The 25,652-nt window shown below is 40.3% G+C and overlaps 1 protein-coding gene and 1 pseudogene across 8 annotated transcripts in view; one reads left to right on the plus strand and one right to left on the minus strand.

The window, feature by feature from the left end:
* On the minus strand, positions 3,880-4,634 carry LOC102180989 (annotated as a pseudogene).
* Positions 11,322-25,652, plus strand: part of SGIP1 (SH3 domain GRB2 like endophilin interacting protein 1) — a 232,570-nt gene continuing 218,239 nt past the window's right edge. For 3 of the 8 annotated variants that reach the window (XM_005678298.3, XM_013962763.2, XM_013962765.2), the window contains exon 1: positions 11,323-11,640. In XM_005678298.3, the coding sequence (XP_005678355.1) occupies positions 11,631-11,640 (10 nt within the window). In that variant the 5' untranslated portion in view covers positions 11,323-11,630. Of the gene's footprint in view, positions 11,641-25,652 lie in introns of all 8 variants that reach the window. The other 5 variants (XM_018045259.1, XM_018045264.1, XM_005678301.3 and 2 more) reach the window with 3 other exon arrangements.

A 25,652-nucleotide genomic window follows, 5' to 3' on the forward strand; every position in this document is an offset into this window, starting at 1 on the left:
GAGCTCTTGCAGAATAAACGGTCTCAGTAACTTTCATTTCATGTCTCGCATCTCCGGATCCACTCTTGGCACGGTCTGATTTGCAACCTGTTGGCTTTGTCTTTTGCTTCCAACACTTCATTTGCTCCTTCATTGTGTTAACAGGTCTTAATTTTACTGACTTTTGATCTTCAGCACTTCCTGGGTTGGGCTGAATCATTTATCACTCCTTTGCAAATAACAGAAAGCATTTGCTAGGGCAAAATAGGAAGTTATTGGTTCCTGTAACCATGGGAAGGTCACAAGCAGCAAAAGAAAAAAGGGGGATTGCAAGCAATAGGGCTGTCTCTCCTCTCTCTCACCATGTCAGTTTTATTCTCTCTTACACACAGTCTTCTTTCAGGAAGTGAGGGACATGCCACAGCTTCAGGTTTACATTCTTCTAATTGGAATACCTAACAGGAAAAGACTCCTCACTCACAGTCTCTTGACTCTTGAAGAAGAATCCTCACTGGGCCAGCATGGGTCATGATCTGGAAATCAGGTGATGTTGGCTCAGCTTGGGTAGCTATCTATCCCTCAACCAAATATTATGGATAAGGAGGCACTGTCATATTGAGAGATGATAGCAACCATTTCTTCTTCATGATGGAGTGTGGCAGGAAGAAGAAGGGAATTTCCAGCTAAAGAAGTGAGTTGTATTACCAAAGGAATTGAGGACTATTAGACCCCCGCAAATCAATTACTAGTCACAGAACAAATTTAAACTCATCAAATGTTAAGGGTAAGTCATGGGCTTTAGAGTCAGATGTGAGTTCAAACCCCAGCTCTGATATTTGCTATTCTCTTGGACAAGTCATTTACTAGCTATGAGTCTATTTCCTTATCTGTAAAATGGGAATAGAATACCTAACTCAGAGGTTTGGAGGAATTGAAATAATAATCACCAAGCAGTTAACAGACTGCCTGTAGAGTGCTTAATAAAATATAGAATGCTATGAGATGCTTCTAAACTCTAGCTGTTAATCATGGTGCTCTGGAGTTTCTTTTTCTGATTGCTCTAATAACAACTTCTCACAACCAGGTCCAGCTTCTGGATCCAATCAGATAAATAATTGCCAAGCTTATATTCCCACTGGGGTTTTCACAGACCTCTCTGAGGAGATCAAACAAGAAATTTTTATTTTCTCAATTTCTTTGAAGTAATTATGAGAATAATTATGAGAAGTAATTATGAGAATAAGCAGAATAATGTTTTATTATTGGATTTACATACCAAAATAAAAATTAAATATGTGTTTATCAAATAATTTTCTAATCACCAAATATATATCTATTATTGTGTTATTTGTTTAGAAAACATCAAAGAAATAGAAAGTATGTTTCTTTTCTTATAGATTTCTATTGGGCAATGACTAGTAGTTAAGAAATAATCTGGAGATGACTTAAGCTAAGTTATATAATCAAAGGTTGATTTGGTTCCTGTAGTAGGAGTTAAAGAAGGAAAGATCCCTGTGTTTGGTTTCCTGGTGAGAATTTGAGTTTGACCTTGAAGAATGACATTCATCAAGATAAAAGCAAGCATTCCATATGAGTGCCAGGAGAAAATGACTGCTGCTGCTACTGCTAAGTTGCTTCAGTCGTGTCCGACTCTGTGCGACCCCATAGATGGCAGCCCACCAGGCTCCCCCGTCCCTGGGCTTCTCCAGGCAGGAACACTGGAGTGGGTTGCTATTTCCTTCTCCAATGCATGAAAGTGAAAAGTGAAGTGAAGTTGCTCAGTTGTGTCCAATTCTTAGCGACCCCATGGACTGCAGCCCACCGAGCTCCTCCATCCATGGGATTTTCCAGGCAAGGGTGCTGGAGTGGGGTGCCACTGCCTTCTCAGAGAAAATGACTAGAACAGACATTATTGTTATAGAACGAGAACAGATATTATTGAGTTTTGAGGGAGGGACTGCTTTCTTAGCTCACCACAGATTTTACTCCCAAAGGCTATGAGAAGTGAATAAGGAAGAGCCACAGCCCTAGAGATCACAATAAGAAGCAAAAGCAGATTCAGGAGGTGTTCAGGCATACATGTGGTATGTGGAGGGTGGGGAAGGGTGGATAAATAGTTTAGAGGTTAGGTAAAAATCTCTGTTTCTTTAGAGGTTCAGTCAAAGAAATAAAAATAAACAAAGATGGGTACAAAATATGGCTATGCTTTTAGTGACTAAGATAAAAATAGTAAGAGAATTAAGGTTATCAGACTTGAGAAACTCAAGGAACTGTGAGGTAGGTATGCTGGATGATAGAAGAGATGCTGAAGTCATGAAAAATGAGGCCAGGTGGGAGATAAAGAGGACTGTGATACAAGTTGCTGAAGTCATAGAGGAAAACTTGACCTGGAGTTGGTCTGGGGTTGACATAATAAAAAGAAAAACAACTAAAGTGGGGGCAAGTAGGCAGGATGGACCTAGAAGATGTTCTTGGCAATGGCAACAAATGATTGACACAGAAGCTAAAATGGGGAAGTAAGACAATGTCACCCCCTCCTCACCTAGTGTGTTGGGCATGAAGAGTAGGATATGGCAGAGAGAGATGGTCTCCAGTAGAGTGGATACAGAGGAAAGAGAAAATACATCATTAAAGGAAAACGGGGATTGAGTTTAAGTAAGTTGATGCTAAAGTTTGATGATGGGCATTTTTGTCGACCACTGAACAGGAGATCTAGCAAGAACAATCAGAAAAGGCTATCAGAAAAATCCAAGTTGGAGAGAAATAAGAATGAGGTAGGGCTGGATAAGGATGGGTCTGTAAGAGTATCCTATTTGCCCTTAAAAGACAGGTCAAGCAGTTCTTCTTGAAAGCCTTATTTGCCTCCCCTTTACCCCAGGTGCCCCTCTTTTGTGTTGCCTTAAATCTGAACATTTATAAACCAGTATTGTAATTTTTGGTTTGCTTATCTGCCTCCTCCCCTGCACTATAGGCTTCTTGAAAAGTTTATATCTTTTCCATTTTTGTGTCCCCCAAACCTGACACAGTGCCTGGGCATAGATAATTCTTAACAGTTCTTTGTTAGGTGAAGAAATGAATAAATGTGAATGTGGTCATGATATACACCCTTAACACATAACCTCTTAAATTAACTCATCCTGTACTTACCCACAATGTTTGTTACTGGTTTTCTGTCAGTCTCCAGAAGAAAAACAGAAATATAACATGGACCACAAAAGTGAACCGCATATATAATTTAAAATTTTCAAGTACACCCATTAAAAAGAAACAAGATTAATTTACCAATATATTTTATTTAATCAAATATATAAAACATTATCATTTCAACAAGTAATCAATATCAAATTTATAAATGTGATATTTTAGGCTCTGTTTGTTTTGTCCTCTCTTCAAAAGCAAGTGTGCCTTTTACCCTTATATCACATCTCAATTCAGGCTAGTCACATATCTTTTTAAAAAATTATTGAAATATAGTTGATGTACAATGTTGCATTAGTTTCAGATGTACAGCAAAGTGATTCAGTTGCATACAATATATATATTCTTTTTTAGATTCTTTTCCATTATAGGTTATTATAAGATATTGAATATAATTCCCTGTATGATATAATATAAAAATATAGTGGGTCCTTGCTGGTTGTGTATTTTATGAACAGTAGTGTATATATGTTAATCCCAAGGTCCTAATTTATCCCTCTTCCATGCCTTTCCCCTTTGATAACCATAAGTTTTTTTTCTATCAGACCAGGCACATTTCAGTTGCTAAATAATCACATGTAGTAGTGTACTACTGTATCAGACAGTGCAGTTTTAGATTCCAGAACATACCTAGTTCTTTCCTTTGTTTTTTTAAACATCACAAATAAGATCTTTTATTTACCATCATTAATTGTCTGAATTTTAAACAGATTCTTGGACTGGTGGCTCATATCCATTAGCTCATTCGACTTTAGCACCTGTCTCATCTCCAGTAGCTTCTCCAAAAATTATCTTCACCATGACAATCTGGAGTTTTCCCAATTTAAATCTGAGCTTCTTCAGCATTTTTACTTTTCTAACAAAGACATCATGGAGCAGATAAACAGACTGTCAAGGTTTTTCTATGTCTTTTCTGATGCTATCTGAAATCAATTTATTGACTACCTCTTTCAAGTCATTTGTCTGCTCCTCTTGGGTCACGATTTCCATCATCTTCTTCTAGACTTGGGAGACCTGTTGGTGCCGAGCACAGGAGGTCTTCCAAATCTAATTGTTGCATTTTTAGTAAAACTCACACAGAATAGATGAAGCAACAATATGGGTAGGCTTGATATCAATATGAGCTTCAATCATGATCTGCCATTTTTTGATCAAGGAGTACAGTCTGTCACAGGTAAGAAGCCAGCCATGGAAATTAGGCAGTTTTTGGAATTACTGAATTACTGATTTAATTACTGAACATCTTCAGTAATTAGCTTGAATTTGATGATTATTGAGGTCATCAGATGAGATTTTGTCTCCTTGAATTCTTGTGACTAGTGTTTTCCCAGTATTTCTTATGCTGAACATAGCTGGTGTTTTCACATCATACCAATCTTAGAAAATGAGTCAACTACATCCTTCTTGGCTTCCCTTTTGCTGCCTTCTGTAAGGCACTTGTTCTTGCCAACCACCATGTTGCTGCTCAGCATCCTTTCCCTTTTGATGGCCTCTACACCTGAAGTGTCCCCTGTTTGGATTACTCTTCCTCTAGCTCTTTTAAAGATATATACTTTGGGATCTATCATTCACAAAAGATTATACACACTTATAATATGCAAACTGTACATATTCACATATATAATGTTTATAAATGGTATAGAGATGAACACAATACAAGTTTAGTTTTTGCACATTTGAAGTCTAATGAATATCAAGCAGCTGTTTGCTATTTGGAAGGGAAAAAAGAGGTATGGAGAGCATGTAGGGTGTCTGCAAAGGCCAGGCTGGGGAAATTCCACGGCCTTATTTCAGTCATATAACTCCATCCAGATGCAAGGAAAACCAACAAATGCGGTCTTCCTGTGTATTCTGATAGAGAAAATGCTGTGATTAATACATGTCACTATCTTTGACACAATTTTATAATTTTTATCCCTAATTTTTTGGCCAGCATCCATAGAACAGTATTAAATTAAATAAAAGTCTTATTTCTGATTTTAATAAAGATTGTTTTCAACACGTCTCCATTTAACAAGATGACAGATTTAGGGAAGAGATTTGCTTATCTCATCATACCAAGGAACTTTTAAAAATATCTTTCTATAATAGATTTTTATTTATTTAATGAGTGATAAAAGTAGAAATTTAGCAGATATCTCCTTAATAATTATGGAGATAATAACATAATTTTGTTTTCAATAGCTTAACATTGTAAATAATACTTTAGATTTCTTAATGTTGAATTGCTTTTTCTTACCCCTAAGATAAAGTCTAACTTATTAGTATATCTGTAATATATGTATATTAAATATATATATAAATACATATAATGTTTTTGAAAAGCTAGATTTCATTTACTGTTATTTTATGTAAAAGTTTTACATCAATATTCAGAAGCAAGATTGAGCTACTTTTAAATTATTTTTTGTTAGATTTTATAATTCACGAATGAATTTCAGAGCTTTATCTTTTTACTTTCTCCAACTGTTAAAGCTTTATCTGAGTTAACTGATTCTTCAAAGAGAAAAAAATCCCACTGTGTTTGGAACAGTGTATATTTCAAGCATATTGCCACTGGGCCCATTAATATTCCCTCTTATCACTGTCATATCTTTACTGCAGCTATAACATTTAACAATTTTAATAAGAATGCTTTTGCTACTTTCATGCTCTCTTTCTGGCCCTCAGTATACTCTTCTCATAGCAGTCTGCTCTTGTTTACTGCTGCTGTATCCCTGAAATTCTATCAAAAGTAAAAAATTGATTTCTTAAAGATTGCCTCTCTGTTTTTCTACATTTCCTCTACTTCAGTGGAGCTATGATTGTTTACCCTCTCCCTCTAGCGAAATCGCTGATTCTGCTGGTGTGTTCAATCTTTACTGCTTATCTTTGTCAAGGTAAGTCTAGACATAACAGTACTCCCAGCTGACAGAAGTTCCTGCGGTACTGGTATAGATCCAGATACGTGAAGAACCCAAGGGTGGCAAACCTTCCAGGGTATGTCTTTGGTGTCTGTGGATCAACAAATAGGGAGCTGCTGCTGCTTGCTAAGTCACTTCAGTCATGTCCGACTCTTGTGCGACCCCAGAGATGGCAGCCCACCAGGCTCCCCCGTCCCTGGGATTCTCCAGGCAAGAACACTGGAGTGGGTTGCCATTTCCTTCTCCAATGCATGAAAGTGAAAAGTGAAAGTGAAGTCGCTCAGTCGTGTCCGACTCTTCGTGACCCTATGGACTGCAGCCTACCAGGCTCCTCCGTCCATGGGATTTTCCAGGCAAGAGTACTGCAGTGGGGTGCCATTGTCTTCTCCACAAATAGGGAGAGTTCTCCCCTTTTCTGCCCTCCTTTCCCACAGAGAGGAAGAGGATGACTATAGGGCCTGCAATTCTCTCTGTAATGAGTGAGAATATACGAATAACTTTTCACAGATGCTCAATGCTGTGAGTGTGGCATCTGAGCCCCTCTGCCATCATGAATTCTGCAAATTTTATCTTAGGTTCACTGACTAACTTCTACATGATGGACAGTTTTTGTTTTATAGTTGCCCTCCCAACATTTGACCCTATGGCAATGTCTCTTCTATCCCTCCAGTTGTAAGGGGTTCATATTATTGCTTGTCATAGAAACATGCCTGTTTTCCTCCAGTGTTTAGTCTTAGTAAAGGACATATGACTAAGCCCAAAGTAACTTTAGATTTGAATAAGTCCATCATGAGACGTCATCAACCTGGCCTAGTGAATGGGTCCAAAGTTCGAACGGTGCTCCAAACCAGAGTCAGCCAGAGTCCCTCCTAGAAGTTTTTTTGAAGTAGATCTTGGATAGTCAAGCTATGAAGATACGAACCTGAAGGACTTAAATGGCCAGCTCTCTGATCACAGGTAGTAAAACAAGGAAGCAAAAAGAAGTCAATGGGCTGGGAGAAAGAGGGTTGTGAGTACTTGGTTCTGGTCACATTGCTTCCTGGAGGACTGAATTCCTGCTCTCCCTCAGCTGTGCAGTGCTTCCCCTCCCGTGAGATACCCATAAGATTCCTTCTCTGCCCATGTCAGTTCCAGTTGGGGTTTTTCCTGTTCACAAAGAATATAAATATACTGAGCATGGGTATATGTATTTTCTGCTCCTTATCTGTTTCATCCAGTGGAAATCTAATTCTTCAAGTGGGACCCTTGCTGATTTCCAGAGCTTAGAAAATATTTTCCTTCTGACATTCACTGAACTGCTGCAGCAGGGAGAGCAAGAGGGACAGAGTCAATGTCGTCCTGAGGTCACTATCTTGGAGCTATATATCTGGGTCCATTTTACAAAGCTTTCCTTTTATGTTAATTTTGTTTCTTCCTTTGTGACTCAGTTCTGATCATTTTCTTTCTCTTTCTGAAATATAAGCTGATTCCTGACCCCCACCACATACACACTACAACTGAGAAATAGTGAAGAAATTCAATGTGTATGGTAAATTATATAATAGGATTTTTTTTTTTAATGTGTAATAGGGCTTTGGTTCAGCTCAGCTTAGTTGTTAAGTCATCTCTGACTCTTTGCCACCTCATGGACTGCAGCACACCAGGCTTCCCTGTCCTTCACTATCTCCCAGAGCTTGCTCAAACTCAGCACCAATGAGTCAGTGATGCCATCCAACCATCTCATCCTCTGTTGTCCCTTTCTCCTCCTGCTCTCAATCTTTCCCAGCATTAGGGTCTTTTCCAACAGGTTGGTTCTTTGCATTAGCTGGCAAAGCATCACTAGCATACAAATATTATTTCAGAAAAACATTTTTAAATGTCTAGTGATTTCAGCAATTAAGTTTTTGGGTCTTGGACTAGTCTCAGGCACTCTCTGAGAGCCTGGTGTGATCTGGGCACATATTTGCCATCCTGGGTTAGACTCCTGCATAGCCCTTGTACTTTTGGGCAAGTCAGTAATTTACCTGATCTTTTCCACAGATCTTTTGTCTTCCATTTAAAACTAGAAAAAAGAAAAAATGTATTTCACTATTATGGCAGCTAGAAATTCTCCTTTGTACTCTTTGGTAAGAAAAAGCTATCCTAGGAAGGGATGAAATCAGGGGTACAATTTAAAGTACTTTCTTCTTGAGAAAATAACTTCCCCCCCCCAAAAAAAAACTATGAAAAAATTAGAATGTGTAATCTTTTTCTGATAATATACTTGAACAGTTTTTTATTTGAAGCAGAACTTTGCTCATCAGATGCTTTTATAACTGATGGTAATTTTTTTTTTGATAAGCTTACATAAAGTTTAACCAGTCTTGATACTGACCTAACAACCTTTACCATACATCCCTTTCCTGTTCTCTAGCAATCGTAACTAGACACTTCTTTTTTTCTATGAACCCTCCACTAACCAAGAGAATCTCTGAGTCGTCTTCCTGTCTCTGCTGCTGCTGCTAAGTCACTTCAGTCGTGTCCAACTCTGTGCAACCCCATAGACGGCAGCCCACCAACCAGGCTTGCTGTCTCTGGGATTCTCCAGGCAAGAATACTGGAGTGGGTTGCCATTTCCTTCTCCACTTCCTGTCTCTGGCTGGTCGCAAACAAAACTGATGTGTGCCCACCCTGAATCGGAGAGGTCTGCTCTAACGCATTGTAAAACTCACATTAAGTGAGAAAAGGCAGGCAGTCTGGGTTTTTCTGGCTCTCCTTTCCCTTTATATCTTTGACAATGTTGCCTAGCCCTGCACCTCAGGGCTTGCACTTACCTCCAGACTCCATATTAAGACAATTTTCTAATTTAGAGTTCCCTATATTATTCAGTAATCACTATTCTACACAGCAGTCTCTGAGAACTGTCTAATAACATTACACCTCTGGATGCATCACCCAATTACTAAGTTGTTCTCTGTGTATGCGGTATAACTCTCAGTTGGCTACAAGCGTCTTTGATGCCTCTGGTAGCCCTTTGGTAGAAATAATCTTAAAAAGACAACATGGAGGGTTTATTATGCTCCAGACACAATACTAAGTAATTTACTGGCAAAGCATTTAGGACACTGCTTAGCACACAGTAAGTCATTAATAAAGATTTGTTATTAGTACTATTTATAGTCCTATGAACTTGGTACTATTATCTCCATTTCACAAATAAGGAAGCTGTGAGTCACAGAGAATTACATAACTTGTCCAGGGTCACAGAGCTCATGAAGTGGCAGAGACAGAACTTGGTCTCAGTCTGTTTGACACCAATATCTATCCATATTCTTAACCATTACAAAATGTTTGGCTAAAGCTTCCTACACTAATCAATCTGCTTTTTGCAATAATACCTTTGCAGTTTTCAGAGAACTGTAAGTTGTACTCAAGACCTTGTTTTGCTTCAGAATTCTTCCCTCTTTTAAAATTCAACTGCTTCACAGATATAAGGGAAAAGGCATAAGTGTTTGTATCTCCTGGAGAGTTTCATTTTGAAATTTCAAGGCCATTGAAATATGTGTCCTTAGGGAGAACAATGAGTTTTTCAAAACTTCTAAGTTGCTAAGGAACTGAATTTTTTTCATCCCTTAATATGGTTTCAGTTAGCTCTTCTAATTATATTTTCTCTAGTAGTTCTCAGCCACCAATACCTCTCTCATAGAATATTTGCTCTCATAGAAAGAACTAGACTATGTCCATGGTTGGGCAATATCAAAAGTCCATGGGTACATGTATAATATAAATAATTAACAGTAGTATTGGAGATTCACCCCTGATGTGTAAAGCAGCTTACTTCTTGACGTTTTTTCCTTTGATGTTCACAATTGCTCTGTGATGTAATGGCCTTTCTCCTAGTCGCGCTGCCAGATTGTAGAGGGAGGCATGCCCCCGCTTGTGCTGTTGTCTCCTAGGGTTCTGAAGAGGCCTTTCCTTTCTTTCCCGTCTTCCTTCTGTCTCCTCCTCCCTCCCAAACTCCGCCTGCCCTCTGCTTCCTAAGCGCTCTGAGGGCTAAGCCTGCTAGAATGGAACTGAGGAACGCCAGACCCTCTGGTACTTGGGAGCCCTCTGAAAGGCTCCCGGATCCCTAGGGACCAGTCAGGTGACAGTCTCAACCCAGCAGCCGAGGTGTCATAACCTTTCCCACTTAAGCAGCAGCACGGCGCCCAGAGCCCATCCCTGGAAGCTGTATAACCGGGACTCCACCCGTCCCTCGGGCCAGGGCTCCACACTTGGGTCCCCCTCTGTATCCCCACTGGAGTGAACGAATGAGCTTGCAGGCCTGCAGATGGATCTTAGAGGAGCTTGGGGGTGGGGTGGGGGAGTGTCATTTAGAAGAAAGTTGGGTTTCCTACAGGGACTGCAGTGGGTAGTAACAGCCACTCTCCACCTGGGGCTGCGCGGCGGCTCACGTGCGCGCTGGGCCGGAAGGATGCGCTGGCGGCTGGACTCGAACGCTGCGGAGCAGAGCTGCCCCCCGCGGTCCCCGTGGCGGCCTGCTGCCCGGGTCCAGTGGGGAGGAAGCGGCACGCACGGCTAGCTGTAGTCCATCTGAGGCCTCCCTCTCTGCCTGCTCCCCTCTCTCCCGCCTCCCGCCCCAGAAATTATCTCATGCGTTGCCAGTGCGATTCCAGAGCCCCACTCGGGTGGGTTCTTTTGTTTCTTTGTTTTAATGACAGTTCCCAGCCCTTCGGCATGTCATGCGCGATTAATCCCCTGGCTCTCTTGAAGGGAGCTGGGGTGAAATTTCTTCTGCACCATCCTTTTGGGGATAATTGTTTATTATGTGACGTCAGCCGGATTGATTTTTCTCTCCTGAATGAGAGAGAGAGTCACAGATGTGTGCGGAGGACACAGATACTGACATTTGGAATTCCTTCAGGGCAAAGGGAAATGGGAATGGGAGCCTGAGTGTGTGCAGCCAAGACTCCAGGCTGCACGGAATTATTAAGAAGTTTTCTTTAAAATCATCATCATAATAATAATCCCCCTCCGCAGCGAGTCACTTAGGTGCTCCTTTCATGCCCGAGTCCGCGGTGAAGGTGGCGGCGTCTGATAATTAATCTCGGGTACCCAGCCGCTGCAATAGGCTTAAGAAGAGGAGGGGCGGGGGAAGTGCGTCACCAGGTGGGGAAGGGGCTGTGCATTTGGTGACAAGCTGGAGGGTATGGGGGTGGAGGGGAATGGGGACGGGAAATAGGTTCTGTGTGCTCTCCCGGGGTATTGTGTCAGGAGATGCGGGCTGCCTACCATGTGACGCGGTCCAGAGCTGAAGGGATTGGCCGAGGCAACGCAGGCGGTGCAGCTCGGCCGGCTGGCTGTTCCTCTCCCTTTCTCTCGCAGCATCTTCCTGGGAGCCTGTAGGTGAAGCAGCACCAGCAGCATCCATGGCCTATCTTTGGGGTTAACACTTGTCTCCTTTGGCTTCAGCAGCGGACACAGCAGATCTCTCGGCGGCAGCAGCGTTGCGAGGACTTAAGCTGAGACCTGGCATCGTATCCTCCTGTGTTTTTTCAGACTCTGGAAATTAAGGAATGCAATTCTGCCACCATGATGGAAGGTAGGATGCTTTCTGTTGTGGTTGACTGGCTACAGGCAAGGTTTGGGGAGAACAGCGTTGAAATATGTGTGCAGCCTGTGTTTGTGGCTGGTCTAGAACCCGGTTGCCAGGATGTGCAAACAGAAATGCTGCAGTTTACTTGCAGCGGACCAGGGCTCAGGCTAATGGAATCAAACCACAGGGCTTCTGTTTAGCTCAGAACCTACAGAGCTCCCAGCTCTTACGGGAGAGAAAAACCTAAAGTGCTTGCAAGGAACTAAGATAAGAACTAGGAAAGAGCTTGCAAAGCAGAGAAGTTGGGAGAGAAGGTTTTCTGCTCTGGGTTCCTGGGACTACACTGATTAAACATTTACAGTGGAAACTTGTCTTCTGAAATTGACAGTAGACAGGAGAGGTCATTGACACAGTTATCCATGCTGTCATTTTCAGTGAACTGTTTAAAATTTTTTTTAAATTCTTCTAAGATGTTTTTATCTCTGCAATTTACATCATACCCTTGGGGTGAGGGGTTTCATTTTGTCCACAGGCTCTAGTTTTAGGGGGCTGTCATTGCAACAGAATGAATGATGTGAGGAAAATATCTGGGACTCTTGTCTTCTATTTGGGCTCTTATCAGGTTTTTTTTAAGAAGAATTTTGTGCTTCTTAAATGCGTTCCCTGTGTCATGGCTCTTAGCCAAGCATCAAATTAACTGATTAGCTTTTTGCATTCAATATTAAGTGTAAAGAGGAACTTTCCTGGGAGAGACATTGTTTAAACTACATTTTATTCTACTAAACTACCCTTCTAAGCTTGACATGGTGACAACCAAGATTGCCTCGGAAAAGCAGCAAGCTGATTAGGAAAGAAGCAGGCAGCAGCAGCTTTGATTTTCTGCTTTCACACTACAGGATGGTGCAAAACTCCTGGCCTTTCCTAAGATGACAGGCAGAAATTTGTCCCCAGCCTGGATTTCACAATGCAGAATCGAGTGCATAATGGGTCTCAAATCTGCCATGAAAATGGCAGAGAGGCCACCTCTTAAGTCAAGGTCTATCTTACAGATTTGAAACATTCCTTAGAAATCTACCAAATGGAATAAGAAAAGAACGGTTGTGGAAAGAAAGAAAAACAGCAGTGTTGCCTATACTTATCTGGCAGAAATGAATTCTTTTTGCTCTGTCTGTCATCATGTCAAACATTGTTAATGTGATTTGGGGGAGTGAAAAATTCTACAGTCATGGCCCACAGATTTTAGAAAATAGCCTTAAAAGAGAGATTGGGTATCATTTTGTTATGGAGCCTGGTCTTGTTTGCAGAGGGTTCTTAAGCTAGTTCTTTAAACAGCGGCCTAAATAAACTAAGTTTACTAATGATCAAGATTAAATCATTTTCATTAATTCAAACTGAATTTAACCTTTGAATAACAAGGCAAGACAAACAGAAAGAGCATTACTGAGGGAGTTTTCAATTAGAAGCTCATGTGCATTGCCCTCTTCAGAAAAAAAAACAAAATGTGTCTACAGAGGTACTGGATTTCTCCAGCTAGATTTCACGTAGCATTTCTTAATAAATCCACACACATTCTGATTAGATTTTAATCTTACCCAGGGACTTGGAAGATTTACTTCTTGCCTTATCAACTATGGATTGAAATTATCTCTGAAGGAAGTAATATTTTCTGATGCTTGTTAATGATTCTTCTGGTAATATTGTCTATTGTGCTATCCCAGAATGTCAGTTCAAAGCCCTGTGATAAGCTTATCTGAGCTGACTACACTGAAAGGAGAGCTGTAACAAAGACTTGTGTTGGAGCTGAATTAACACTATTGCTCTGCATTTGCCAAATTTATCTAATGAAGGATGTTATCTTAGCACTGTTAGGAATTAAAGGTGACACTAGGGGTGCAGTTCCCATCCATCAGATCCTTGCAAAAGAAATTGGACAGGTGTTTCCAGTAGCTTAAAAATGTAAATGAAACTAATATTTTTTAATCTACCTATAGTTCCTGCTTCAGTGCTATTCAAGACTTGTTATCTTCTTGATTCAATGACCTTAGAAAGGCTGGTGGGAACCTTAACCAGAAGTCCAGTTTGCCTGTCAATGGCCTTCCAACTTAAATGCCAGCCTTTCTGCCAACATATGCAAGTTCCTGATACTGCATCTCACAATTTCACCTCTTTAATGCTCTTGCTCTGAAAGTGTGCCATAGCAGTTATCATTCCCACTTAACTCTTCCCTAGAGGAAGCTAGGCTTCTATCTATCAAGATGGCCTTGGAAAGATAAGAAACCCCCCAAAAGGAACCGAAAATCCAGTCATGGCAGCCATCTACCAAATATCAGTGGGCTCAGAGAAAGTGTCACCAAACATCCAGATAGTTAAAATGCTGTCTCTTCTCAATTAGTACATGTGACACACACAATCACACACACACACACACACACATGCACAAACACTCATGCACAGTTATACACACATATGTCACCTGCCCGTATACATTATTCTAGAAAGGGAGGGAACTCACATTTGCATTTGTGTCTATGTGTTTTGGTATTTATTAATATCTGCTGCCCAGGAAAAACATGGCCGTGGCAACTTTTCAAAGCTGCTTCTCTACTTTGTGTAAAGCAAGAGTAAACAGAGATTCATCAGAATGGCTCATGGTTTACTTTTGTGTTCTCATTTTGATGGAATAGGATGTATGCTCCATTCATTCAACGTCTGTTGGAAATTCTGGCCATAGAGGAGCACTGTTGCTACCTCTCCACTGGGTCCAGTATCACAGAAGGCAGTGAAATAATTCTGCAGGGACCTCAAGCATGTTACTGGTATTATACTTTGTGGCTCCATGACTCTTTTCAAATATTTTTCTTTCAAAAGTGTATTTTAAGGAACTTGATTTGTTGATTTCTACATTAAAAAAATTTTTTTTGGCAATGGTTAGTATCGGGTCTTTCCTAAAGAATATCATGTGATGTGGAGCCTTAAGTAGTATGACTGTGAAGGGAAAGAGGATGAGCAAAGGGAATTATTAATACTCATAAGGGTGTGTGTACTGGACAAGCTTACAGTGCAGTCTGTGTGTGATTAGAGCAACTATTCCAGGATTTTGTTGTTTTACATATGTTATTATTAAAGTTTGAAAATGACCTTTTAGCTGCTTTTTTTTTAAGGTAAGTGAAACTGAGTCAGGGTTTCCAGGGACATTTGTTAATTTGTAAGGCAGTATGGGAAGTTTCCCCTTGCCTGGCAGAACTGGACTGAAAGTGCTGATGTTTTCAGTTCCCTAGTCAGGCTCTTAGATGTTTTACTGAAAAGAAAAGTTTGGGGGTGCCAATGGTTTCATCCTAAAATAATTTTTAAAGTTAACAAGCATATTTTAAAGATTCATTGGGTTTAATTGCAATGTGCAAGTTAATTTAATAAATTTTATTGTTTTTATTAGTCATAATAGCCTATCAGTAAGTATATTCTGCACTGAGGGCTTCTGCAGTACTTTTTCTAAATTGCAAGAATAAAAACTAATGCATTGAGGTAAAAAAATAGGAGAATAGATTTTGGACCCATGTTCATCACAGATCTCCTAGTTTTGATCCCCCATAACATTTTAAATATGAGCTTTTTCTTTTTGCTTTGTATCAAAGTGGACATGTTAACCTGATTGAAAACTAGGACTTAAGTTTTATTGGTTGCATCTGTCTCTCTTTTAAATATGAGTATTCACAGAATCACACTTCTCAATTCCTTGATAATACCTATTGTCTCCAAAATCAATGTTTAGAAAACTTTAAGCAGCTCTAGGTTAACTGATCTTCTGTTGTTGCAATGAACCTTATAATAGTAAAAGCGTTTCTTTTGCCTATCTAGGAATGAAGTTTATTTGTTTGGAAAATTCTTTGCTATAACCAAAAAGGAACAAAGCATTTTGAAGCTGCAACCATTCATTTTGTAGTTAGCTAAGAAGTTTTAAAGGGGCTGCTTCTCACTTTTCTATCAATTCCCTTCCCAGAAATAGTGATGTTATTTTGGAAAATCTTAAGGAGGCATATGAGATTTTAATATATATTCCATTCCTTATGCAATTTCTCTCCTTCTTAAAGGGCTCGGGTTTGGAAAAAGCCTCCTTTTATGTACAAATTCCCATCTAATTCCCAAGGTCAACTTTAAATCTCTAAAAGAACATGTAGTCTTTAAAAAAAATTAACTTAGATAAACCATGCTAGAAGACTGTGAGTAATTTTCTCTGTTGGATTTGGCACATATGCTATCCATGTTTCGAATAAACAAGTTGCAGGAAGTCAGCAACTCATAGTTTTTATGTTCCTGAGTTTGTCTGTGAAGCAGTCACTTGAAACAAATTTTTCTGTAGCAATAATGATATAAACAGTGGTTGGATTCTCAAACTAAGTCCATCAAAGATTATCTACCTGAAACTAAATATTTGCCATGAAATGTATAAAGAAAATGACATTTTATATAGTAGTTAGCCAAAAGAAAACAATGACATTAAATGTGTTTTCAGTTTCTAATATCACTATTTGAGGGCAAGAAGGTTTACTAGAAGACAATGAGGAGATGGAGAGAAATTTCAAAGGAATTTTTGGGGGTATTTTTAGAACTTTTAGAGACTCTAAATGCTGGATTTTTTAATTATGTTCTATTTTACTTTCATAATTGTGGTTTGTGCTGTGTTGTGCTGTGCTTAATGTCCAACTCTTTGCAATCCCATGGACTGTAGCCTGTCAGGCTCCTCTCTTCATGGGATTTTTTAGGCAAGAATACTGGAGTGGGCTGCCATTTCCTCCTCCAGGGGATGGATCTTCCCCACCCAGAAGTCGAAGCCGTGTATCCTGCATTGGCAGGCAGAATCTTTACCACTGAGCCGCCAGGGAAGCCCCACTTGCATTATGGAAACTCATGAATGGAATTAAGAAAGGGAGAAAGATGATTGTAGAAGAGTTACAGGAGCCAGGAGCTCATCTAGCTCCTGTAGTATGAAGCTCATCTAGCTTCATCAAGCTCATGTAGTGTGTCACGTACACCAGCGGCTTTGTTACCTGTCTCAGATTGTCTAAAGCAAATACTTTCCTGCCTCAGAGCTTTTGCCCTGCCAAGAACACTGTTTTTCCAGCTCATGGAGTAACTGATTCTCTTGTGGTCCCAGCAATACTGCCACCTTGTCTGGAGACCTTCCCTCCCATCCTTGTCATTCCAAGCTCCCAGACATACACCCTGCGCACTGAGTCCATCTTGGTCTCCTGTCTTTCCTAAAAGCTATTTTTATGATCTGCGGTTGTTTAAGCTGAATCTCTGACTCAGAGGTAAGCTCCACGAGGGCAGGAATTAGGTCCATCATTTCCCTCTCTATTCTTATCTCGCTATGCAGAGTGGATCCTTAGATGTTTATTGACTAAGTGAATAAAACCAGATTTAAGTGACTGATCACTTCATAGTGTACATTGTAAAGTATTATTTGGGGTATTATGGTGAATATAACAAAAATAAATTCTCAAATCTATATTTTTCCTGGAGAAACAAGATCTATAAATATGAGATTACTAGGGAAATATATGTATTGTGGAGTGCTAATTGTAAGATACAGATAATACCTTTTGAGAAGCCAAAGGAAAGAAATAGTCCATTTGAAAATATGTACTTGATCCTGAATTATTTTGGGGATTAGCTCCAAGGAAATGATTTCATAATGGAAAGAGACAAGTTATAGCAGAGCTATTCAAAGATATTCCCAGAGGCACTGTTGTCAATATCCTGTACATTTTTTGTCTCTTTTCTCTTTTTTCTCTCCCTCCTGCTTTCCTTGTATTTTTGCCTTCCTTTCTCCACTTTTCTCATTCTTCAATTCCTCCTTTTCATTCTGGGTTCTATTTCCTTTTTTCTGGCTTATGACCAGATCTGAAAATAATGCCTATAGAGCCAGGCATTTGGAATTGGGAAAGTGTTGTAAGTAAATTAATGTGTGTAAACAAATTAACATTGTATGACACATTTGTGCATGCAGTGGCAGTGATGGATGTGAGGTTTTTCAGATGCCAAATTAGTCTTGACTGGAAAATTTGTGAATCTTAGAAGCTCAATATGTTCACTGAATTTGTGCAGATTGGATCTTTCGTTTGAAAGACCATGGACCCAGGCATCAGACTTAGGTTTGAGTCTTAAGTGTTATGACTTCTCGGTTATGTGTGTGGAGAGGATTACTTAACCTTCTTGGAGTTCTGTTTCCTTGCAAACAAAGTACGAGCATTGATCTGTCATCCCTCTAGAAATTCCAGCTCTAAGAGTCTCTGGCATCTGCTGAATGATTTGGATTCCACATATTCACTCCCTCTAAGGTTTGAATTCTCATAATTGACTCCTCTTCCTCCCACCTCAAAGCGTACTTTTCCTGACACACAGAAAATGGTTCAGATATATTACTATCCGCTCTCACCACTTAATTCTTCCTCTACTGTCCTATTGCACGTATTCTGCAAGTTTGCTTTTATCTTTGCTTTTGCTGTGCTGAAAAACAGAAATGCGTTTATGCACCTTTCCTATGTAGCTCTGAACATAGAACTATTTATGCATTAAAAATTGTATATTGAATGCATACTAGATGTTAGACATGGTTCTAGGTGCTAGAGGCTCAGTAGTGAATAAAACAGATTCCTGCCTGCACAGAGCTTCTCTGAGAAGACATTTAAGCAAAGGCTTGAGGGAGGGAAGGGAGTGAGCAGTCGAGTAATTATCTGGAGGAACAATCCAAAGTAGCAGCGGGGAGAGCTAGTGAAAGGCTCAGAATGCGGGTAGAACAGCAAGGAGGCCAGTGTGTCTGGAGCAAAGGTCAGGGGAATGTTTAAAAGAGAGACTCAGAGAAGAACAAATAGACACACACCCTTGAGTCCCTTTCTCTCTCTCTCTTTTTTTTTTTTTTTGGTTGAAGTATAGTTGACCTACAATATTATATTAGTGTCTGGTATATAATATAGTGATTCAATATTTTTATAGATTATTCACCAGACACAGTTATTATAATATTATTGACGATTTTCCCTGTGCTGTACCTTACATCCCTATTATTTATTTTATAGTTGGTAGTTTGTACCTTCACCTATTTCACCTGTTCCCCCACCCCTCTCCCCTCTGGCAACCACTAATTTTTTCTCTGTATCTGTGAGTTTATTTCTATTTTTTATATTTTTTCTATTATATCAGTTTTGTTTTTTTATATTCCACATATAAGTGAAAACAAATAGTATTTGTCTCTCTCTGATTTATTTCACTTAACACAATACCCTCCAGGTCTACCCATGCTATTGCATATGGCAAGATTTCATTCTCTTTTATGGCTGAGTAAGTAAATAATACCACCTAAGGAATTCTCCAGGCAAGAATACTAGAGTGGGTAGCCATTCCCTTCTCTGGGGCATCTTCCTGACACAGTGATCAAACCTGGGTCTCCTGCATTGCAAGCAGTTTCTAGAGCCTTTCCCTGGTGGCTCAGATGATAAGGAATCTGCCTGCAGTGTAGGGGACCAGGGTTTGATCCCTGGTAAGGAAGATCCCCTGGAGAAGGAAATGGCTACCCACTCTGGTATTCTTGCCTGGAGAATTCCCATGGACAGAGGAGCCTTCCAGGCTACAGTCCATGGGGTTGCAAAGAGTTGAACAGGTCTGAGCAACTAACACGTTCACTTTTTTCAAGTATTTATCATATCTTCTTTATTCATTCATCTGTTGAGGGACACTTAGATTCCTTCCACATCTTGACTATTGTAAATAAGGCTGTGATGAACACTGGGATGCATATATCTTTTAGAACTAGTGTTTTTGTTTTCTTCAGACAAACAACCAGAAGTGGAATTGCTGGCTCCTCTTCAATGGTAGGAAAGTCAGTTTCTTTTTGCAGAAGTCAGTCTGCATGGGCCTGTGTTATCCATGTGTCAGGAAACAGGTGGGTATTCAGAAGCCTGTTATTCTGACATTGGTTCTATGACTGTCTTACGATGGTGCCTGTCAGACTCATTCTTCCCCCTCATTTCAGTAAGTGGAGACATATCGTGCTCTTACCTTGGCTAATGGTACCAAGCTCAAAGTTAGAGCTGAAAGTTCAACTACAATTCTAGGCTTGAACATTTCCATGCAAAAGATAGAGCTCCATGACAAATGATGTCAGAATCATAACTACACACTAATTCACAAATATTTTGACTATGTATCAGACTTTTGTTTCTCCTGAGTTCATATAGACTTCTATTATGAACTAGTATTTTAGGCTTTTTTTTAAAGACCCAGAGTGATCCATGTCACATATCTTTAATAAACAGTAGAAGCAAATTATGCTCACTTAGGACATAAGTGTAAGATTATGTGATGTATAGACCTCAAAGTTTCCAAAATGTTCATTCATTTACCAGGTATATCTGAAGCTTTTTCTCTGGTCTTAGGTATAATGCTAGGCCCAGTGACTATGACTGAAAGAGGCAGCTGTGGACTCCATCTTCAGAAGCTTAGATCTGGTATATAGAAAGACCACATCTTCATGTACATATTTTATTCTACACTGTCTCTATGTGGTACAAATAGGTATGAGTATCCTCATTTCAAACAGAAGGCATCCAAGGCTCAATGATGTTCAGTGACTTGTTCGAAGTGACAACCTTACCAAAAGGCAGAACCAGCATTTATGAGCCAATCTTGATTCCTAGTCAAGGGCTCTTTATTTGTATAATGCTGTAATTGGAAAATCTGGCTGGTGTTTGAAATTTGGTCCAGGTCTCTGGCTGACAAGCCAATAACAGGTCATCTAAATTTGACTGATGTTTCAAGAGCCTTCCTCAGAAATAAACAAGCTAACTTTATTATCAGATCTTGAGCCTCCAGACCAGTCACCAGCCTGAAGAAGTCCAGCTAGGCAGGAGTGTTTTAGTCCAGTGAGCTCCTTTCAGTGACACTGACCGATTCCTCAAATTTTATCATGGGAAGGGACATATGATATCACTAGTCCTGTGGACTCTAAACTTTCACAGCTTGCAATCTACAAAACACTTTATCAAAAAACCTGGCTTCTACTAGAAACAATAGCCCTTTCTCCCTGAGAAGGACAGCTGGGTGTTCATTGAGATTCCGTGAAAGCCTTGGCCATTATCATGAAAGTGTGATGATGTGTGCTACCCTGGAAGATGAACCAATCAAGTCCAGCCTCATTTTGCAGTTGAGGAAACCAAAGCCAAGTGAAACAACCTTCCTGAGGATTTTTATTCTCTGTATAAGAGGATAAGTCAAAGTTACTTTAGTAATGATTCCAAAAACGTGAATAGACAAAGGCTTGGAGCCTGTGGTGCCTTTCACGTTCAAAGGTGCTGGGGCTGGTTGGGTAACTGCCCAAAGGCACACAAATAAATGTGTCCCCAGGGCCATCTCTCTGCTGAGTACACATACAATGGGCCATTTATAGCTTTGTCCTGGGCTGCCACAGCAGATGCTGTCAGTGAGTCAGGGGTGTGCAAAGGGAAGGATGAGGACCTGAAAAGACTCTATCTCCTGAATAGTTATGCAACCTTGAGTGAGTTCTGGACCTTCTTTGGCCTCACCCTCCCCATTTGTCAGGTAGCAGTAATGCTGGCTCCCGCCCTCAGAGTTGTCATGAAAATCAAATGAGATCATAAATATGAAAACATTGAAAGGGTGTGATGCAAATGCCAGCTTCTTTTTCAGATGGCTCTCTCTCAGATTGGTTGTTACATGTGGGTCTGACAGCTTTTGGTGGCTAGCCGTTACTGCTTGCTATTTTGGTTTTCAGGTAGATTATTGCTGCATCTTTTTGCAGAGAAGCCTTACAGAGTTCCCTCTTGTGTGCACCGTCCTGTTAAATACTAGCATATTCTATAATCCTCTATTCTCAGTGCCTATGTCCTATACTATCCCTTCAGTGACTGTAGCAGACATCACTAATCAATCATGGTCAACTTTCTCTCTGGCCTCGGCACTTATCTCAACATCACATTCCAGGGCACTGCTGCCAACTGAGATGATGTCACTTTGCTTTTCCTACAATGAGCAGTTTCCCTAAGTTGAAATACAGGGCCTAAAACTAGAATACTGGTGGTCTAGCTGTGCACCCAGTACACCTAGCCTTTATAAATGCCCTTAGTGAGTCACTGAAAAATGCCATATGAAAAATTGCCCACAGTGCTGGTATATGGTAGCAATGATAGAAAGTGTTCTGTAAGCCCTGAAGCAGGTAGAACCCTACTCCTGTGCTATTGACCTTAATCATTAAGTTTCTTTTCATCTCGTTGTGCCCCTAATTCAAAGAACTGTGTCTACAAAGTAGCCAAGGCAGAGTCAGTGTTGGATTCATTTCCAATTCTTCCTTTCTGACTGCCTCATGTCAGGAGGTCCTCAAGAGCTGTTGATTATCCTTCCTGACTCTGTTCTGTCTTTTTCATCCCCTGCTGACCAGACCTTGCTGTTTCTACCTTCCAATCCATCCTCTTCACAGCCATCAGAGAGGTCAGTTTCTTCACCTGCCTTTGATTGTTCCTCATGCTTTAAGGGCAAGGTCCAAATGTCTTTGTGTGCTGGGCAACATTTTCATACGTGGGCTACTGTATGCCCTCGTGTCTCATCACCTAGGCCAGACAGGAGCTCCTTGCCTTCTCTTTCCCTTGCATACGCTGTCCATTTCCTTCTCTGTGTGGTGACAGTCTGTTCTGATCATTCAAAGTCAAACAAAAGCAACCCCTTCAAGGAAGGGAGCCTTCCCACATTCTCCTAGGTTGAGGGCAAGGTGCTGCCTGCCCTGTGCTGACTTAGTTCTCAATTCCCACTCTTCAAGGCCAAGTAGCAGAAGGTTTAAGAGCCCTGACTTTGGAGTCAGTCAGACCTAGGTTAAATCTCATGTGTGTGACCTTAGGAAGTCAGTGAACATGTTTTCTCATCTGGAAAGTGAGAGTGATGTGCTTAGTCACTCAGTCATGTCCAACTCTTTACAACCCCATGGACTGTAGTCTGCCAGGCTCGTTTGTCCATGAGATTGTCCAGGCAAGAGCACTGGAGTGGGTTGCCATGCCCTCCTCCAGGGGATCTTCCCAACCCAAGGATCAGACTCACATCTCTTTTGTCTCCTGCATTGACAGGTGGGTTCTTTACCACTAGAGCCACCTGGGAAGCCCAAGAGTGATAATAACTGTATCTTTCTCATGGTAATTCAATCACATAAAAGTCTTAAGGATTAAACAGAAAGTTCACGTCTTGCAATCAGAGTTCTCCAGAGATATAGAACCAATAAGCTGAGAGAGAGAGGGAGAGAGACTTTTAAGGAAATTTTTCACTTGATCATGGAGACCAGCATAGTAAGGCCAAAGTCCACAGAACAGACCGGGGGGCTAGAAACTTGGGTAGGATTTGATGTTGCGTTGAGGCAATGTGTTAATCTCTCAATAAATCTCAGCCGCTATTTTCTGTTCATGTACCTACTTGTTTGTGCCTTCCCCAAGGACCAAGGACTCTGTCAGAGCTGGACCATGTCTTAATCACTTTTGTGTCACCAATGCATGGTATGTGTAAGTGCTCAATAAATGTCCGGTGAATGAATGAATGAGTCCTGTCAAGGAATCACAGACCCTATGGAGGATATTTAAGCAACCCAGCATGTGGTTACCATGAAAATTAAATGAGTTAATACATGTAAGACATTTAGAAGAGCAAAGACTTACTCAGCATTACTGTGTTGGGCCCTTAGAAATCTTCAGCCTGGTTCCTGGATGCCAGGAAGTACCCAGAACTCTGCTCACTCTGCTCTCCCCGAAGCATCCATCTGCTGCGTAGGCTCCCTCTGGCAGAGAGCCACACTCTGGCTCCAGGAACATGCACTTAAATCTAGTATCTCACACATTCTGCCTCTTTTATTTGTGTTCCTCTCATTTTAAGGAAGATGAAGACAAGGTTTCATTGTAGAAAACTTTGAAAGATACAAAGAAGAAATTGAAATCAACAGTAATCTCATTATTAGAAAGTAACAATAACTGCTGCTGCCATTTGTTGAGTGTAGAATACGGACTTTGGGAAGAGACAGTCTGAATCTCTTTAAGCCTCAGCAACCTCATCAGTAAAGTGAAGGACATAATACCTATTGCAAGATGGTGGAGAATTAAATAAGATTTATATACAGATCGTACTTGGAACTTACCTGGGGTATTAAGTAAGCACTCAATAAATGCTAGCTGTTAGTAGTTTTACAATAAAAATACAGATTTATATCAAAGAAACCAATGTGTTGTGTTTATACACATAACTTTTTTAGTTTCCATTAGATTGTAATCACTATCTTAGGTGTGGATATTTGTTAACAGCGTGGGAACTAGAGTCAAAGTTCCCAGATTCAAATCCTGATCACTCTACCCTTGCCAACTACGCTAGCTTAGGAAAATATTTTAACCCCTCTGTTCCTCAGTTTCTTCTTCTATATGAGATAATTCCTAGTGAAAGGTTATTATAAGGATTAAATGAACTTGATATGTTATCTATAGTTATTATTATTTTTATAATACATGTGATATATGATGTAGTTAAAGAATAGTATTTGGTACAGAGTAAATGTTTGATCAACAAATGTTAGCTGTTGTTATGACCCTTATGATATTATCTCCAAAGACATTATTTTGCTGGTTGTATAATATCCATAACATCATACAGTATTTTACTATTTCTTTGGTGTTAGACATTTAGACTGTTAACTGGAGATTGATGAGTGTTTTGAGCTGCTACTGCTACTGCTGCTAAGTCGCTTCAGTTGTGTCCGACTCTGTGCGACCCCATAGATGGCAGCCCACTAGGCTCCGCTCTCCCTGGGATTCTCCAGGCAAGAATACTGGAGTGGGTTGCCATTTCCTTCTCCAATGCATGAAAGTGAAAAGTGAAAGTGAAGTCAGTCGTGCCCAACTCTTAGCGACTCCATGGACTGCAGCCTACCAGGCTCCTCCATCCACGGGATTTTCCAGGCAAGAGTACTGGAGTGGGTTGCCATTGCCTTCTCCGTGTTTTGAGCTAGAATGGCTCATATCAAGTCTCATGAAGTGGTATGAATTCTTGGTTTTCATTTACTAAGTTAGCTTGGTGAGGCAGGACAAGTTTTATATTGGGTTCTAGTCCTGGCACTATCCCAACCAGCAGAGATGACTTTGTTTTTGTTTAGTCGCTGAGTGGTGGATGACTTTTTGGGAACCTATGGACTGCAGCACTCCAGGCTTCCCTCTCCTTCAGCACCTCCTGGAGCTTGTTCGAACTCATGTCCATTGAATCGATGATCCCATCCAGCCATCTCATCCTCTATCACCGCTTCTCCTCTTGCCCTCAGTCTTTTCTAGCATCAGGGTTTTTTGCAGTGGGGCAGCTCTTCGCATCAGGTGGCCAAAGTATTGGAGCTTCAGCTTTAGCATCAGTTCTTCCAGTGAATATTCAGGGTTGATTTCCTTTAGAATTGACTGGATTGATCTCCTTGCTGTCCAAGGGACCTTGGATAGCCATATAACATTGGGAAGAGAAAGCAAAGAGTAGAAAGAAAAATTGATTTTAATTCAAAAAATTCTAACATCTTTTGGCACCATTCTTTATTAGCTGTGGGAATGAGGCCAAGAATTTGCCAGGTGGGTAGGCACTGATTTTTTACAGCTTGTTTAAAGGTTCTGGCTATGTACTTGAGCAAGTCCCTATCTCTTTATTGTCCCGAATGTAGGATGGTAATGATAAGAACTTTCCTGCCTTTCTCACTAGATTATAAATATCAAGCATAAAATATATATGAAAGTATTTTGAAAGCTACAAATTTTCATATAATGTAGTATTAGAACTGTTATTACATTTAATATCTAGGAAGCTCTGTTTTCAAGTGAAAGGTTAGATTAAGTAATTTTGAAGGTGCTACCTAGTTTTAAGAGTCTGTGATCTAGTACTAGGGTTTCAGAATGTGTCCCTGCTAGAGTTAAACCCTCCCCCTGTACCTTCCACATTTCAAGCATACTAATAATTTT

This window comes from Capra hircus, chromosome 3, assembly GCF_001704415.2.
Source record: "Capra hircus breed San Clemente chromosome 3, ASM170441v1, whole genome shotgun sequence".
Taxonomy (NCBI): domain Eukaryota; kingdom Metazoa; phylum Chordata; class Mammalia; order Artiodactyla; family Bovidae; genus Capra; species Capra hircus.